The sequence below is a fragment of the Ascaphus truei genome, chromosome 3 (assembly GCF_040206685.1).
Source record: "Ascaphus truei isolate aAscTru1 chromosome 3, aAscTru1.hap1, whole genome shotgun sequence".
Classification (NCBI taxonomy): domain Eukaryota; kingdom Metazoa; phylum Chordata; class Amphibia; order Anura; family Ascaphidae; genus Ascaphus; species Ascaphus truei.
The window spans coordinates 111,711,571-111,729,349 of record NC_134485.1 but is presented as its reverse complement, the minus strand read 5'-3'; the positions used below and the strand labels follow the sequence as shown (position 1 = coordinate 111,729,349).

Below are 17,779 nucleotides of genomic sequence, written 5' to 3'. Positions count from 1 at the left end.
ATTAATTCAGCCCCGGGACCCCTGCTTCCCGAGTTACAGGCCCCAGTATCTCCTACAAGTTTAAAATGTCCCGGTCACGTAACGATGGAGAATTAAACTTGCACAAGATACCGGCACCCCATGGTGGGGCCTGTAACTCGGGAAGCAAGGGGTCCCCAGGTCTAAAATTAATATGGTTCAGCTCCGGAGGCCCCCTGCTTCAATACTAGGTAATTAAAATACTGCTATTGCCTGTTAGAGATGCGCAGAGAGAGGGACCGATTATGTCTGCTCACTACCCAGCTCTTCCAGGCTGGTGCGGCCCGGTAGGATTAACGCAGCGGAAGTCCCGTTCAGAGGCAGGGACCCACGCAGTGTTAATCCTGATGCGTAATTAGTCTGGCAGCGGTAAATCCGCAAGCAGGCAGTGGTCAGATAGTTTTCAACTTCGGTTTCCTGGTGGAATACTCAACACTATATCTGGCTACGTATGTATGTCTCTCACCCAGCACTTTACACATTACTACAATGTAAAGTTAGTGTCCACAGCGCTCTGTTCTTTTCTGTATATCATGGAACCTTTTTCTACTGCTGATCACACTAACGAGCCTTTTTTTGTACATTTAGACTTTTTTCCCCATTTGTGGCAAAAACGCACTTCCTGACTTGGAATTTCATGATATTTCTATAGAAAACTCATTAAAAGACACCAAATCTTCCGAACTCGTCACATCAAAATACCTTCATTTTGATATATAAATGTTCCTGTCAAAAAGAACATTTAATCACTTTTTCGAGAGAGAATTCCCCCCCCCCCCCATACTTGGGTAATATGGCTGGTGCACCATTATATGAATAGCACTTTATGCATTTTTAAGACAATTGTTTCTTTGCAAGGAGAGATATACAGTATAGATTACCCTTTTTTCAGTAGCTTTGCATTTTTAAAATCTATTGCACCCATAACATTGTTGCTCGTTTCTCATGCCACACATGCTCATTATACAGCACCTTGCAAACAATTACTGCGAGACAGTCAGCAAGGAAAGAAGAAGACACCGAAAGGTCACGCGTGCGGCAAGAGAAAACATTCTAATCCATAATAAAAACACACGGATCCGGCGTAACCCACCACCCTCGCGCACTGCCGCCGGGCCTGCCATGCTCTTGGCTTCTACATTATATTAAAAGGGAAATCGCGAGAGCATTTCAACATGGTGAAAACACACCGAGGCTGCACGTATATAAGCGGTAGCAGGGCCCTGTGGTAAGAAGTGGGGACCGGCACATTTCTCTCTCCCGCCTCACCCAGGCAGAACGTCCGCGAACCACGAAATAAAATCTGGATAGGAGGCAATAGAAGAACGCGGGTGCAATGCACAACGTGTGAGTCCCGGGAGTCCCCTGCAAGCACAGCAGAGCCCCCTGCCTGCATGCACAGCAGAGCCCCCTGCCTGCATGCACAGCAGAGCCAACCAGCCCTCGCAGATAGGAGAGAAGCCTTATTTATAGGGCACACAATTTCCTGTGCCTCTACCTGGCCCCTTTAGGGGTGATGGGGCCCCTGCTACGCCACATTTGAATGGGTTAATATCCGTCAGTGAGGTTATATTCTGCAATGCATACGTTCCGAGTATTCACTAACTCCCCTTCCCCCCCTTGCTCTCCAAGCCCTCCTCCTCTCTCACTGGTTACACAATCACACAGACCCCCTCCCCCGGTTTTCACATTGGCTTCTTTGCAGGTTTACCTGTGGCACTGAGGTGGAAGTCGAGGGTGTTTTGTCGCACTGCTGCCATAGTGAGCTAGAGCCCTGTTCCATGCCTGGGGGAGGCGGCCGTTGCTGCACTGCCCTATGTGTGCGCTTGTCAGAGAGACAGACTATGTCTGTAATGAGACGGTCTGCGCTGGGGCTCAGAGACCTGAGGGGAGGAACTGCAGCCTATCTGCCAAAGCTGCTATTCTCAGCACTGCAAGCACAGTGTCTGCAATATAAAGCATGGGAGGAGGAGAAGGAGGAGGCAGCAATGGGGTTTACAGACCCGTGATTCTCAATAGGTTGGACTATGAACCAATATGTTGGTTGGCAATGATTCCCTGTATGTTTTTGGACCAATGCAGATGTAGCAAGATTTATTTTACCTGCTGAGAACACAGGCTACCATGTTATTATAATGCAGAATATCACAACATGACGTGCCAGCAGGAGCAGTAACCCTGCTTCACGCGCGCCTCTAGCTGGAGTGATTTGTGCCCACTTGTTAGACGCTTAGAGAGGGCGTATCCGTAGGTATGGCCCTGGCGTAACGGAGCTGGTTCGCCCTCGGACGAACCACTCACGTGACCCGGCCTTCCCGCGACAGAAATGCATTTATTAGTTTCCTCACGCATCACGAGCGCCGGCGTTTCTGGTCGCGCGCTCTAAGAACAGCCTCATAGAGTACCGCGCGTGGTTGCGGTTACCATGGATGCAGCCATAAGCAACAATTGTAAGGCTTCGGTTCCAGTCTTCACTGTAACACGCACGCCCGGCCGTGGGGGAGGCAACTCGTGCACTCGTGGAAACCGCGATCTGCAATCTGTGGTGAGATGCAGGCGATTGCGTCTGGGGTGTGGTGGGGAGTGGCCATTACCACACACGGCTGGTTCGCCCTCATTGGCTGAACCGACGGCGGGGGCGTGACCACCCTCCGTCGCAAGTTGTAAATACAATTTTTTTGTCTTTGCAAAAACTCATCGTAGAGCGCGGCTGCCAAATGCATGTAGCAGGGTTCCCCCTGGACCCCCCTTCCAACCTCCGCTGCGGTTGTTGGCGCGGGGGCTGCCGGAGTGAGCGGCAAACCCGGCGGCTAGCCAGACACGTGGGGGCAGTGAGCTGGGAGCGCTCCGGTGTTGCGGAGGTTCCGCGGTGCACCTGGCTAGCGGGGGCCGCCATCTTTAACGCTGCGCATGCGCAGAGTAACCAGGGACGGTGGCCAGTACGAAGAGAGGCTTGCTCATGCGCAGTAGCTTAGGCAGAGCGGCAGCCATTGCCTATAGGCTCCGCATGGGGAACTACAATCCCCAGCAGCCCATGGGGGTTAGTCAGCTGAGCCAGCAGAGCCAATAGGGCTGCAGCATTTCCCTGCTGAGGAAGAGATACAATTTGCGCGCTTAGACCACGAGAGGGCTCGTCCAGGGTGGCACTGAGCGGGCGCGCGCGATCACGCTGGCCACGTGGCGACAATGCACGTGGCCTGCGTGAGCGGGCGGGTGCGTCTGCTCGGCGCTCAGTCACTTGCCGAGCAAGCAAAATTGATTTTGCTGCTCGCAAGCGAGTCACGTGAGCAGTTCGCCCAATGAGGGTGAACCAGCTCCGTGACGTCATGGCAGCGCCCCCAGACGCGCGCACACATAGCCGGCCAGGAATCACCCACTGAGCAGGGCGCAGCTCTGAAGCGCCAGCGCGCCTGTTTCCACCCTGGACGAGGCCTTAGTCGGAACTGGGACAAGGACAGGGTAGGAGATATGTGCAGGTGTCTGTGACTTGCACAAGGCCAGAAAACCCCTGCTAGGCCCCGACTCCCCTCAGCTTGTGGGTGCTGCAGGGACCGGCCCATAAGTTAGGGACACGGCCCTGTAGCACCAGAGTGAGGGACACAGCCAGGAAGCGTCAGCATCCTGGCCCTTGGTGGTCAGACTGGATCACCATCTGCAGATTGAGAGACATTCTAAAGGTGGATCACTCCACGCGGGAGCCACCCACCATAGAGGCAGAGGCGGCGTGGATCACCTTCCTGGATCCGTGGATCCCAACGATAGCATCTGCGCGCCTGGGTGTGGCATCACCGGTAGGTACCTCACCACAACACGTGCACCAACCTATACCTCAACTTTAGTGGGCAGCGCTGTCTCACACACTTGGGTGGGTGTAGGACTCTAAGGACACGGTGTTGGGGAACACGGTGTGGGGTTACGGCCTTGTTAGGCCTGGTGTTACCAGGTGACACTATTGTTATGATTGTTTATAATTGTTATGCATATAGTAAACTGTTTTACCCATACCCTTATGTATTGTTTACTGTATGTGGGTCCTGTGTCAGGGGTTATTCTACACCCTAGAATCCCGCACAGGTGGAGGCGCTACAAGCATCTTTCCAGAATACACCCCAGGCTCCCAGCAGCGGAGGCTCAGGCCTCTTGTGAGCCACAGGTATTGCACCACACACCGTAGCTACACATCTCCCACCAGGGGGGAAGTGTGTTACATGCGTACCAAGGTATATATGGGCCCAGCCACATTGAGGGGCGGTTCTTGTTTGTGCAGCGCACGCTATAGCATTTACTGGGGACCCAGCCTAAGGCAGCCCCCTTTTTTTTTAGGTTATAGGATTGAAGCAGGGAGTCTCTTGAGCTTAACTTCGTTCATTTCAGTTCTGGAGACCCCCTGCTACTGAGATACCGTGGTTTAAAATTTTAACTGTTTTGGAAAGGAGGACATTTTCTCTCATTTCTCCTCTCACATTCACAAGGTAGCTAAAACCTGTCGTTTTTTCCTCTGCAATATTGCAACGCTACACCCTTCTCTCTGTTGTTCTACTTCTAAAACTCTGACTCAGGCTCTCATTCTCTCCTGTCTCAACTGTTGTAAACTTCTGCTGTCCGGCCTTCCTGCCTCTCACTTGTGTGACCTACAATCTATCCTAAACGCTGCTGCCAGAATCACTTTATTCTCTCACTAGATCTGCCTGGGCGTTTCTCCTGCTGAAATCCCTCTCCTGGTTACCTATCAAATCCTGTAAAATACACAATTCTCTGCCTTACTTTTAAGGCTATACACTCTTTTGCCCCTCCTTACATCTCAGCCCTTATTTTTTGCTATAACCATCCTGACTTTTGTGTTCCGCTCAGGGATGTCTTCTCTCTACCCCTTTTGTATCTAAAGCCCTCTCCCACCTTAAACCTTTCTCACTGACTGCCCCACACTCCTGGAGTGCTCTTCCCCTCAATATCAGACTAGCACCCTCTCTATCCACCTTTAAGACCTACTGTATCTTAAAACCCACTTCCTTAAGGAAGCATATGAGTAGCTCCGTGGCTGATACTATAGACTTCGACCATGGCCCCTTGCAAACGCACTTACCAGAACACCTTCCTACTATCTGTACGTTCTTCCTACTTACTACTTGGATTATAAGCTCTTTGGGGAAGGGACTCCTTTTCCTAATGTTTCTTGTATGTCTGAAGTGCTTCTGCCCATTATATGTTATTTGTGTTATTTATATGATTGTCACATGTATTACTGCTGTGAAGCGCTATGTATATTAATGGCGATATATAAATAAAGATATACATACATACATGTATGTATCTAATAATAACAACATTTATTAAGAAATGGGACAACAAGGTCCGCTAGTATATATATATATATATATATATATGAGCAATAAACTTGCAGAGATAAAAAGTCAACCAGTGAAGCTGTAAAATTAACGTAAATAAAACTCAAGCCTTGAGGGCTAATGAAAACTCTGATGAGTGATTATATCCAATGATATTGCTGTAGATAGATGTTTGTTAATCCACAGAACCCCGTGATGGTGTAGCGGTGAAATGGAGAATATTAAGCACACTCCAGCGGCTATGGGTAATAAGTATAAACTTCCAATTCAGTAGATGTAAGTTCCTCTATCCGCGTGCCTGTAAGCTGAGACCGCAGTGAGTGAAGAGGAACAGGTTATGGCAGGCCTGATATATGGAAAGTCTAGTAACCCTGTTGCTGTGCCCCGCCGGAGTACCTTGATGTTATGCGGAGTTGTATCCGCAGAAATTCAGTACCTCTCGGGAGTAGGAGGTGGCAAGGTAAACTGTGTGCAGCTAAGCTGGAAACCGTCCAGTAACTCCTCCAAAAAAGAGCAGCTCCGTGGGTGTAAACCTAGCAGTAGCTCCCTGTCCACCGCCGGGGAAATCCTCAGTGCATCTGATCAGCTGGTTGACGTGATGACGTGCCCTACGCGTTTCATCAGCTGTGACACTGACTTCATTACGGGTGCTTGCTGGGTGTAGAACTAGCAGATTTATAGCAAACATGTTGCCATCCGATAGGTTGATTGTATTAAATACATATAATTGCAGATAAGTGTCAACAGTGCCAATTATAAATCAAAATATACAACAGTGTAAACATAAACACTAAAATAGTGATAATAAAGTGCACTATATACAATAGGATTTAATAATCAAGTGAACGTGAAAAAATAATATATAATTAGTGCTCATTCTAAAGTTAATATAAAAATATAATGAATTGTGCAATATAAACTAATCATATACAGTCAGGTGAAAAAGAAAGTACACACTCTTTGTGTTGTTGTTAATCTGGGTTGTATTTACCTAATTTTAAGACCTGCTAAGGAATTGTTATTATATCCTGGTATGTAAAACCATAGCATTTAGAGGGTGTACTTTCTTTTTCACATGACTGTATGTATACATTATCAAATGCAAGTGTAACGGGTATTCCCTCTATCCCAATCACAGATATAGTGTGTGTGGGTGGAAACCTATGTGTTACCAGGTGTGGTGTATATACCTGTAGGTTCACAAGAGGCCTTAGCCTCCGCTTGTTGGGAACCTGGGGTGAGTCCTTCAGCTCGAACTGGTTCACAGCGCCTCCACCTATGTAGGGTTCTAGGAATGTAGAAGGTTGCCTACACAGGACCCACATATATAATAAGTACATACAAGGGAATGTATATAACCAGTTTATATATATGCAGGAATAATACACACTTAATAACACTCCCCCTAAGGGGTAACTCCACAATCTATAACACCGTCCCAAAGTGTCTTTCACTCCACTAGGAGTGTGCCTACCCACCACCGTGTATCCCCACACTGTGTCCAGAGCCTAACCCCTTTGTCCCGTGGTCAGCGCTGCCACTGTGTAGTATAATATATGATACGTTGGTGCACTTAAGAAAGTACCTGCCGAGTGCTCCTGCACTCGGGCCTGCAAGTGACTTCGAAAAGGATCTGCCGCTTGGTGATCCCGTCTGTGATCCGGTGTTCCCTCGCTCGGGGTCCGCCAGGGGAGATCCCACCCTAGAGATGGTCTCTGTCTCTTTGGGTACAGACTTGAGCCCAAGTCTCTTCACGGGAAGCGCAGCGTCCGCTGTGTCCCTATCTATCACTGGCACTAATGTGACAAAGTCCTTAACCTAGGGCCTGTCCCTATAGTACCACAAGCTGGGGGAGTTCAGGACCTATCTGGGGCCTAGGGGGGTTAGTGGCCTAATGCAGTGGGTCACAGACCCCTGCACCCACCTCCTTCCCCTAGCTCTCCTGGTCCAGCACTAACTGTCACCCGCGCATGCGAAATGTATTAATTCCCTGCAAGCAGGGAGCTCCTGCAGCCCTATTGGCGTCATGGGGTTGCTCCCGAGGCTCATGGGACTTGTAGTCCCATTCAAGATCCTTCCCTGGTAGGCTAGCGTTCGCGCGCTTGTCCTGCGCATGCGCGAACTCTGCAGGGCCGTCGGGACTCACTGCGCATGCGCGATCTGCCGCAAGATGGCGGCGCCCTGCTCGGGAGCCGCCGGGGACCGCCGGAACGCTAAAACGCTCCCTGCACTGTCCCCCACCCTCCAGAAGTGCCGGTGGGTCCATCGAGTGACCCGCGGCAGTGGAGGAAACGAGGGGGGGTCGCGGGGCAGCAGGCACGCAAAAGGAACCTGGCTACACAAGATTGCATTGTTGACAATATATAAATAAACAAAATTCAATATAATTCATATGTGCAAATAGCTGCATATACATGGAATAAAATTGAAAGGAATTGTAATAAAGGTGATAAAAATACATTTAAATTACACCCTTACTTGTATTGTTACAAGGAATCCAACCCCCAAAAGATTGATAAAATGAAGTCCAGAAATCCAGAAGGAGAGGAATCAAAATGGCCACACGGAGAAATCTGGACAGTAGACAATGGTACTAGTGTACAGATTCTCATTGAGACCTCCTAGAGTCCTTCGGGAAAGAACTTTGAATCTGTCACCTGCCAGAATAGAGGGGGGGGATATGTTCTAATTCCATAATTTTGAGTCCCTCAGTATTCTTATTGTGGCACAGAAAGGCCGTGTTGTGCAACCTACATACTATATGTAGCAGGTAGATAACAAATGCGGTTTAACAATTTATGAAACCCTTTACATGAAAGGCTTCACCGCAAGAAAATAAAACAAATTGCTTTTTTGTGTCGAGGAAAGTGCAAGTAATGCACCTACCTATATTGTACCTAAAGTTTCCAGAAGGTTTAAAATTACAGATAGTTTTAGATGACGGTTTAAGTTTAGAAGGAGCTAACAGTTTTGGTACTGTCAGCTTAATAAAAAATAATGGTGGGTAAATATAAATTCACTAATAGAATAAACGTGAGAAAGATGAGGTGAATGACCCCCTCATTCAAGAACGTGTGCTGCAGAGTAAAGATATTTCCATAATAAAGAATGTATCCAAAATGCCAGTGTTTATCCAGAGTGGGAACGGACCGGCACCGGACCCCTTCAGTGTATGTAACCGCACATGAAACCAATCCTCCTGGGGACACTGCGTAATTGTTGAGAATAAAATCACTTACTGCCTCTGGTATCCGGATATGCGTGTTCCATGCTGTTCATAGTACACAGAAGGAAAGCTTCTCAAAGCCCCGTAGGGGTGTAACGCGTTAGAGTTACTGCGGGGACCTTCCCTTTTTATCCATGTTTGCATATGGTCAATAAATAACTTTTTACTCCAGCGCAGTCCAGCCCTCAATATTTGCCTAGCAGTGCCCGCTGTCTCTTCTCTCTTGTTAGTGAGAAGCTTTCCTAAAGAATAAACGTGCTCTGTGTATTAGATATACCTTGATCACCTTTTAAAAAAATGTTTTACCGCTGCCAGACCTTTGTTGTGATCTATACATGTGTATAGTGACTGAACGTCACAAGTGGCCCAAAGATAGGTTGGTTTCCACTTGATCTTAGAGACAGCATCAATGACGTGTAAGGCCTGGGACATAGACATTTTGTCCGTGGGCGTGTCGGGGGCGGGTCTGGGGTCGGGCTAGTGACGTCACGGAGCTAGTGACTTCTGAACCCCTCTGGACATCGACCCCGGCTTACCCTCGACTCTGCGTACCTCTCCAACCCAGACCACGGCTATAAGGACTTCTATGATTCTGATCTCTCCAGCCGCAGACCACGGCTTAACAGACTTTGACAATTCTGACCTCTCCATCCCAAGACCTTGGCAAGTATCAGGACTAACACGCTCTCTCCAACCCAGACCCAGCTACGTTGACAAATCACCTGCCAGGCACGCTTCCGCTGCTGTGGGTGCGTGGTTCTATTCTTCCTCACCTCAGTACTGGGGTCCTGGCTTGCTCGTGGGCAGCGCAAGCGTTAGTCATTAATCGTCCGAGCCTGGGTCAGGTCTGTTCCGGCGGAATCCATGGTAGGTCCTGTTTATTCTGTCAAGGGTTGATCAATGGCTGGAGTGGATCCCAGTGGCAGGAACAGCTGGGAGTGTGGTCAGGGTCAAGCAGGCAGCAGATAGCGTGGTCGAGGTCACAAGCAGAGGTTGGAGGCAGGCGGCAAATAGCGTGGTCGAGGTCACAAGCAGAGGTCGAAGGCAGGCGGCAGATAGCGTGGTCGAGGTCACAAGCAGAGGTCGGCAGCGAGGAGACAGAAACAGGACAACAGCAATAGCAGCAGAAAACACAAGAACCTAGCACGAGCTGGAGGAACCAGAATAAACAGGCACTGACAGAACGGAAGAGGAAGTTTATATATGCAGGCAGAGAGGTAGAACACAGATGCAGAAGTGTCAGGTTTCAGGGTCTGGAATGTTCCTTGAGAGGTCTAGCAGAGCAGCAGCCCCAGTGGATCAGCATGGGTACTGCAGGCTAGAACATGACACTTAGGGCCTCATTCAGAGAAGGTTCATAAAAAAAATCACCGGACCATTTAAATCACCCTTTTTATGAGCGTTGCTATCACGGTATTCAGAAAGCCTTCATTACCTGTCATAGCAAAATTCATAAAACGGGTGATAAGCCAGTGATCTGATGAACGACCCTCTGAAAAGGCTTTACCCGGCGAGTTGTATCTGCTGCAGAGAGAGCTGCTCTTGGAGAGCCGTCTCTCCATGTGCAAATATTGCCCGAAATTTATGTGTATAAATTTTAATTTTGTTAATAGTTTAGATGAGCAGGGGGTCTCCTGAGCTGAACCGTATTGGTTTCAGCCTCAGGAATCCCCTACTTCCCGAGATACAGGCCCCGTTATGGGGTGCCGGTATCTCCTATGCATTCCCATGGTCACGTGACGTGGACATTTAAATGCATAGGAGATACTGGCCCCCCCATAAAGGGGCCTGTATCTCGGGAAGTAGGGGGTCCCTGAGGCTATCAGCTATGGTAATGAAGTTTACTGTAAATGCATTTTTATTGCACAGGATTCATGCCAGGGGTCACTGGTGCTAATATTAATGGATATCAGCTCCAGAGATTCCCGGCATCAATCCTATACAGGAAAAATGCATTTTTTTTCTAAGTCTCATCTCACCGCTTCTCTGCAGGTTTCCAACACCTTTAAGCCAACTTTTTCTGGCGGGAGAATTTTGTGATAAAATCACTATTCTAGAGCGGTGATAGGCGGTCATAGCCAAATCACTGCTATTAGAATTGCACTAGTTTATGAACATGCCGAAAAGTGGTGATAAGTGGCTTATCACCGCTGCCTCTGTGATTTTTTTTATGACCAATTTTTTTGGAGCAATTCAGTCGTTTATCACCCACTTATCACTGCTTACTAAATAGCAGTAGGCATTTTGGGCGATAAGTGCTTGATAAGTGGCTTATGAACGCTTTCTGAATGAGGCCCTTAGATGGGTAGGGAAAAAACAGTGATTTTGATCTGTAAGGCGAATGGACAGTTTCCATCAAGTGCCACCATGCCGGTGTTATTGGCCGATCCAGAAGTATCAACTCCCTCAAAGCTAATATCATTATTGGAATCCATCCATAGTGAGGCTACATTTTCCAAATGGCAATAATCACCATCAAAAATTGGCTTAAGTTTATTTCCATAATTATTTAAGAGAAAATTCTATGCTGGCACCTACCAAATGAAAATTTCCCTGGGTGTAATCGCCTTGATGGAGATAAAAGTGCAGTCCCGAAAGTGATGTGAAAAACAGAAATAAACCGTGCGCAACTACTTAACCTCTAGAAATGTCAGTAAAGTGCAATAACTATACCCTTTTAATTGTGAAGCCCAAAATCAGGGTCACAACAAACCACAGTGAAATTCAAAATAAAATAAATTACACAACCGTGTGTTCAGTGAAGATGGCGTCTGCTGCTATAATAATAGGGGGTGGCTCAGCACCCCCTAACACACTACAGAAATGGAAACAAAAAACAGCGCACAACGCAAATAGTGAAGTAGGTATAACAAGTGTGTATTGAATAAAACTATATATAAACTGCGTACATCAAGTATGATTTATGTAAGCATTGTGTGTAATCACACTGGTTACCACTCGATGTTATTGGTGTGGAATTGGTGTAGTCTCAGCGGGCACTCTCAGCAGCAGCTGTATACCAGGACTCTGGCTAGGATATCCCTCTCATGCTGACGTCATCTCCATAGGGATTCGCCCTTCAAGGCAGCTGTGCTTCGTTCCTGATGGTAGCCTCCGGAGGTACTTCAAGGGGTTTAGTAGTGTCCACAGGTGGCTGTTAGGGCTCCCTGTTCGAAACCGCCACGCAAATTGGAAAGTCTGTTTGTGGCAGGCTTCACCGCGGCTCGACACAGTGCTGCTTCGTTCCGGGACGCCACGTGATGACGTCACCGTGTCCGCGACCCTTCGATCCGTCGGCAAGAATGTAAACAGTCTCTCACAGGATAAAAGTTCCACACAGTGTTGTAGATAATAAAATCAATACTCTAAAACACATAGATCATGGATAAGGTTCTTCCAACGCGTTTCGTAGTGATACCATGTCCCCGAAAGGGTTAAACGAGGATGTTGATATTTGGGCACTTTATTGAGTATTCTAGCCCTTTTTCACTTCCTTGCTGTATTCCACCATTGCACTTTATCTCCGCTCTTCCTAATATATATTTTGATCTTTACTTACCCATATTATTTTAATAATAGTGTGTTTCTTCTATTACAGAGCTTCTCATGCATTTATGTAACATTTTTAAAGTGTCTTTATTAATTTTTATTAGTATGTAATTTTAACAGAGTTGTTAATAAAGTTGTTGTTTTAAGAAAAAGTGCTTACAATTTCCCCAGTCAGTATGACTAAGCGAATTACCCAGAGGTGGAATTAATTCATTACTGATTGATTAGCCAATGGGGTTCGTTTGAGAGGTATATTTAGACCTCTGGGAAATGTTTAAATTATTCCCTGAAGAAGTAGTTATCACTACGAAACGCGTTGGAAGAACCTTATCCATGATCTATGTGTTTTAGAGTATTGATTTTATTATCTACAACACTGTGTGGAACTTTTATCCTGTGAGAGACTGTTTACATTCTTGCCGACGGATCGAAGGGTCGCGGACACGGTGACGTCATCACGTGGCGTCCCGGAACGAAGCAGCACTGTGTCGAGCCGCGGTGAAGCCTGCCACAAACAGACTTTCCAATTTGCGTGGCGGTTTCGAACAGGGAGCCCTAACAGCCACCTGTGGACACTACTAAACCCCTTGAAGTACCTCCGGAGGCTACCATCAGGAACGAAGCACAGCTGCCTTGAAGGGCGAATCCCTATGGAGATGACGTCAGCATGAGAGGGATATCCTAGCCAGAGTCCTGGTATACAGCTGCTGCTGAGAGTGCCCGCTGAGACTACACCAATTCCACACCAATAACATCGAGTGGTAACCAGTGTGATTACACACAATGCTTACATAAATCATACTTGATGTACGCAGTTTATATATAGTTTTATTCAATACACACTTGTTATACCTACTTCACTATTTGCGTTGTGCGCTGTTTTTTGTTTCCATTTCCGAAAGTGTTGTCACTGCTAGCAGAAGAGGCCTCCTGCACTCAGCGCGCATGTGCTGGAGCCGTTGCTGACAGCTCGGCGCAGCTGCGCAGTATGCGACGGCCACGCGTGCCTCCGCAGTAGGCCGCAGCAGCCGGGGCTCGACATAAGCACAGCAGCAGTTGCCGCCAGAGCTCGGCATGAGCACAGCAGAAGCCGCCGGAGCTTGGCGCGAGCAGAGCACCGCTCAGCAGAGGAAACAGCTGACACTTGAGACAGAAGAAACAGCTGACACGAGGCACGGACACACAGAGACACACACCCAGAGCCACAGAGACACACGCACACGAGGAATTCATAGTATAAATATACAAGTGCAACTAGCTAAAACGGGGGGTGTGTCGAGCATGCACATTCTAAGGCTGCGTCCATAGTGGTTACTAGTGCAAAAGCAAACCACGTTTGCATGTGCATGTGCATAGTGCGCACGTGAGCAGTCAGACAACCAATGCGTGGCGAGACAAAACATTGTATCTTTGCCACGCGATAGCTGGGTCACGTGAGCAGGCGAACCAGCTCCGTGATGTCACAGCCGCGCCCCCGTCACTCCTCCCCATCGCTTCTGCATGCAGGATAGAATCTCTCCTGCTGCAGACGAGTGGGGACGCCGTGTGAACGCTCATGCGCACCACCGTGTTCACTATGGACACAGCCTAAGGCCAAGCTCATACACTCTGCTTGCCTTCGAGAGTGCGAGCGCTTAGGCTTCGTCCAGGGTGGGAGAGCGCTCGCTGGCGCTCGAGCGCCGTGATGTCAGGCACTGGGCGATTCCTGGCCAGCTAGTTGCGCGCTCGGGTGGGTGTGTCTGGGGCGTGGCTTGGACATCACGGAGCTGGTTCACCCACATTGTTCGAACCGCTCACTTGACATGCCAGCGTGCGGCCAAAGCAAATTGATTTGTCTCGCCAAGCAGCTGAGCGCTGTGCGCTCACATTCACATGCCCGCCCAGCTTGGACACAACAATTTACTTTAATTGTTCTGATTGTGCGCGAGCAAGCACTCAAACAGGACGAGGCCTTACCGTGCCGCGAGCCTGTAGCAAAAGCGATCCCTGTTCATAGTGTTGGAGGCGATGGGGGGGCGTGGCGGAGGTGTGGCTATGACATCATGGAGCTGGTTCGCCGTTATTGGCTGAACCACTTACGCGACGCGCCCGTGAAGCGTCTGCCACTTGAAAAGACAATTTTTTGTCGTTTCAAAATGTTCGTGCCATCGCGTACTAGGAGCGGCCTCACAGGGATTCTGCACTTTGTGCTTGGCACGTGTACGCGCGTGCACGCAAGCGCTATCACGCACAGTATAAGCTCAGCCTAAGTCAAACTTCTTTATGTTTTGTCACTGAAATTGTCACTTTTTTAGTAGAAAATACCTCTTAAGCGTTAGTTTCCGAATAAATCGGTTGAGGTCTACAAACAATTCAAAAGAATCGGAGTAGGCATTGGAGCAAAAATGACAATCCTTTGTTAAGTACTCTAATCATCTCAGCACCATTCATCTCCCCCAGCACCCTTCATCTTCCAAAGCACCCTTCATCATCTCCCCCAGCATATATGGGACGCACTAAGCGATGTCTTAAAGTGCGAATCCAAGAGCACATTAGAAATATAAACCATGGTTTTGATAAACACAGTCTATCTAAACATTTTTTAAGGTATCACAATAAGGATCCCTCCACTCTTAGATTTAGGGGGATTAAGATTGTCCCTAAAGGTAGGAGAGGAGGTAACAGAATTAAAGATCTGTCTGTTCAAGAGACTTATTGGATTTACCAATTACAGTCCCTTTCCCCTAAGGGGTTAAATGAAGATGTTAATATTTGGTCTCTGTACTAAATTCACTGGTTTTCCTTTATACCTGAGGTTATTACCTGTGGATGTGAATGATGTAACTAATCCTTTGTTTCTATATCCTTTAGTACCAACATGGAGCTGAATCCTTGACAATTGTTAGCCATTTAGATTTTTTATTTAGATCTTTTATTTTTAATTTTATGCATTAAATTGTATTTTATGTGTTTATATAACTTTGTATTGTGCATGTAATGTTGCTGATCATTAGGTTAATTAGCTCTACAGCTGAATACCAATGCGGTGTGCCTACTGCCTATTGGTTGTTTTGCTATTAACAATTAACCTATTGCAGATCTTTAGAAGGTATTTAATGTGACCATTTGCTCACTGTTTTCAAACCCTGATGAAGTGGCCTTTATAGTTGCTACGAAACATGTTGGAATTATACTTTTATTGATCTGTTAGTACCCTAGTATTTTATCATTTATCTGGCTAAGTGAAGAGCTCGAGTGCGGCACCTTCCTGGTCGATGCCCCTCTGGTGACATCATCTGTGTTCGTCGGCGTGTATCGGCGTTCAGTGTGCTGGTGTGAGAGGCAGAGCTAATACTGCTCGGTGAGACTGTCCCTTCAACAGCTACTCCTTAACGGAGTTCGGGACTCATCCACTCTGACTACGTGGAAGCCGTAAAAGGATTCCTTGCTTCCAAAAAGCCCAGCAGATGAGAGCACAGCACGCTATGACTGCAGACTCCTGAGATCGGGTGATTCGCTGCTGCCTTCTCCTGTGTCCTGATGCTCGAGCGGTAACAACTGTCTGAGTCACAGTTACATGCCTGTTTAAACTTTTTCTGATGTACGCAGAACCTTGAATTACTTTTTAATATAAATTGTTCATTCATACTTCACCATGAGCGTTGTACGCTGTTTTGTGTTTTAGTTTTGTCTACATGCTATATACCCAGGGTGGGCAACCCTGTTGCCATTCGCCACTTGTGGTGAATTGGCAGTCAAAGTGTGCGTATTGAGTAACTACAACATACGGGCCGCCGGGACTCCCTGTGCGGCCCGCGACGGCCCCCTCAACCCCACCCCCCTTCCCTTCCTTGGTAGGGAAGGAGCGCGCTCAGCGGTGTGACGCACTCCCCATCCACCTGAGCCCACTCCAGCACAAGTGTGACACGTTCCCTACCCTCCGAGCCCGCTTCAGCAAGTTGATGTGCTGACTCGCTGACGATCTCCTGAGCTCCCGAACTAACCCCCTTCCTCCCTTCTCCAGGCTAGGCCCGCCGCCGCTTCTGCCGCTGCCACCACCACCGCTTCCTACACCGCCGGCGCTTCTTCTGCCGTCGCCGCCACCACCACTTCCTCAACCGCTGAAGGGTGCTGGGTGAGATAATGATGGGTGCTGGGGGAGATGATGATGGGTGCTGGGGGAGATGATGAAGGGTGCTGTGGAAGATGAATGGTGCTGGGGGAGAGGAAGGGTGCTGGGAGAGATAATGAAGGGTACTGGGGTATTTGATGAAGGTGCTGGGGAAGATGAAGGGTGCTGGGGGAGATGATGAAGGGTGCTGGGGGAGATGATGAAGGGTGCTGGGGGAGATGATGATGGGTGCTGGGGGAGATGATGAAGGGTGCTGGGGGAGGGTTGAAGGGTGCTGGGGGAGATGATGATGAGGGGGGTAAAATGAGATGATGAGGGGGGTGAGGAGATGAGGAGGGTAGTGGTGGTGGCGTGAGAGGAGGATGTTGAGGGGGGTTGAGAGTATGAGTATGAGGGGGTTGAGAGGATGAAGGGGATGAGAGGGAGCTTGAGGGGGTTGCGATCTGAGAATTTATAAACTTGTTCAAACAGTGTGTGTTGTTTAAAATTTGTGGCTATTTTCACTTCTAATTCACCACACCTGTGGCTACATTGAAAAATAGGTTGCCCACCCTTGCTATATACTATACCACTAATTGTGGTGGAGAGCATTTGCTATTTTCTATAAACTGATACATACAGCACATTACGAATAACCCTGCATGACTCCTGATGAAGCTTTTACTGAGCGAAACGCGTAGAGTCGAGTTGGAGAAGGCTACGGTTGCTTCCGTGACTACACTGTGCCTGCCGTTCCAAACCGGGACCGATCGCAACCGATCGCAACCTGGAAGTGACGCGACCGATCGCCGGAAGTAACGCGACGCACCACAACAGCCAGGCAGACTGCGGACGAACAAGCCACTCATCTATAGTTTTATGTGCCTATGCTGTATTACGCAAATGTAAGTGCAATATTCTTTGCCTTAATTCAATATTTTGTTGAACTTGCAATAAGTGTCATCTCTGTTACATTGAGGGTTATCACGCTGAGACCAGTTGCCTTCTATTCACTTGAAGACTCCAGATCATATTCATATGCACACTGCTGTTACCTGATTGGGAAAGTGTGAGTCCCCACCTCTGTCAGTACCTAGTTGTCATTCGATTTTAGAAATTACTACACTATATATATTATTATTTTTTCCACATATGGTGATATCTGCGCTCCCCAAAAACCACATCTGATTATCTACTGCAAGGGAACCTGGACCTTCTCTTCATAGGGTTGAGCTGCGACGTTTTCACACTTTTCACTTTATATACACAAACACTCTCACATAATTAAATTGAGTGTGCACTTTATTATAAGATTATTTATTATTATATATTACCACTTACACCTTATATAGGAGGGCCTCACAATTTTTTTGCACTTGTGTAACCTGTAAGAAAGAATAAAAATGTGTTTGTGCAACATATCAAGCATAGCCAAGATCTCTGGACATGCGGGGCTTAGAAACCCGTTGTACAGCCCATATGTCTGTTGAAATGGCCATTGCTGGGACTGGAAATGAGGAGAAGTGCAGGGAACAATGAAGAGAGGGTCTG

General features: G+C 47.8%; 1 protein-coding gene across 3 annotated transcripts in view; it reads right to left on the bottom strand.

Annotated features, from left to right (window-relative positions):
* Positions 1 to 1,956, bottom strand: part of SMS (spermine synthase) — a 154,381-nt gene extending 152,425 nt beyond the window's left edge. For all 3 annotated transcript variants that reach the window (XR_012799803.1, XM_075589360.1, XM_075589361.1), the window contains exon 1: positions 1,730 to 1,956. Coding sequence is in view for 2 of the 3 variants with exons in the window: in XM_075589360.1 (XP_075445475.1) it covers positions 1,730 to 1,778 (49 nt within the window). In the remaining variant the exon portion in view is untranslated. The remainder of the gene's footprint in view (positions 1 to 1,729) is intronic.
* Between the last annotated feature and the right edge of the window lie 15,823 nt (positions 1,957 to 17,779).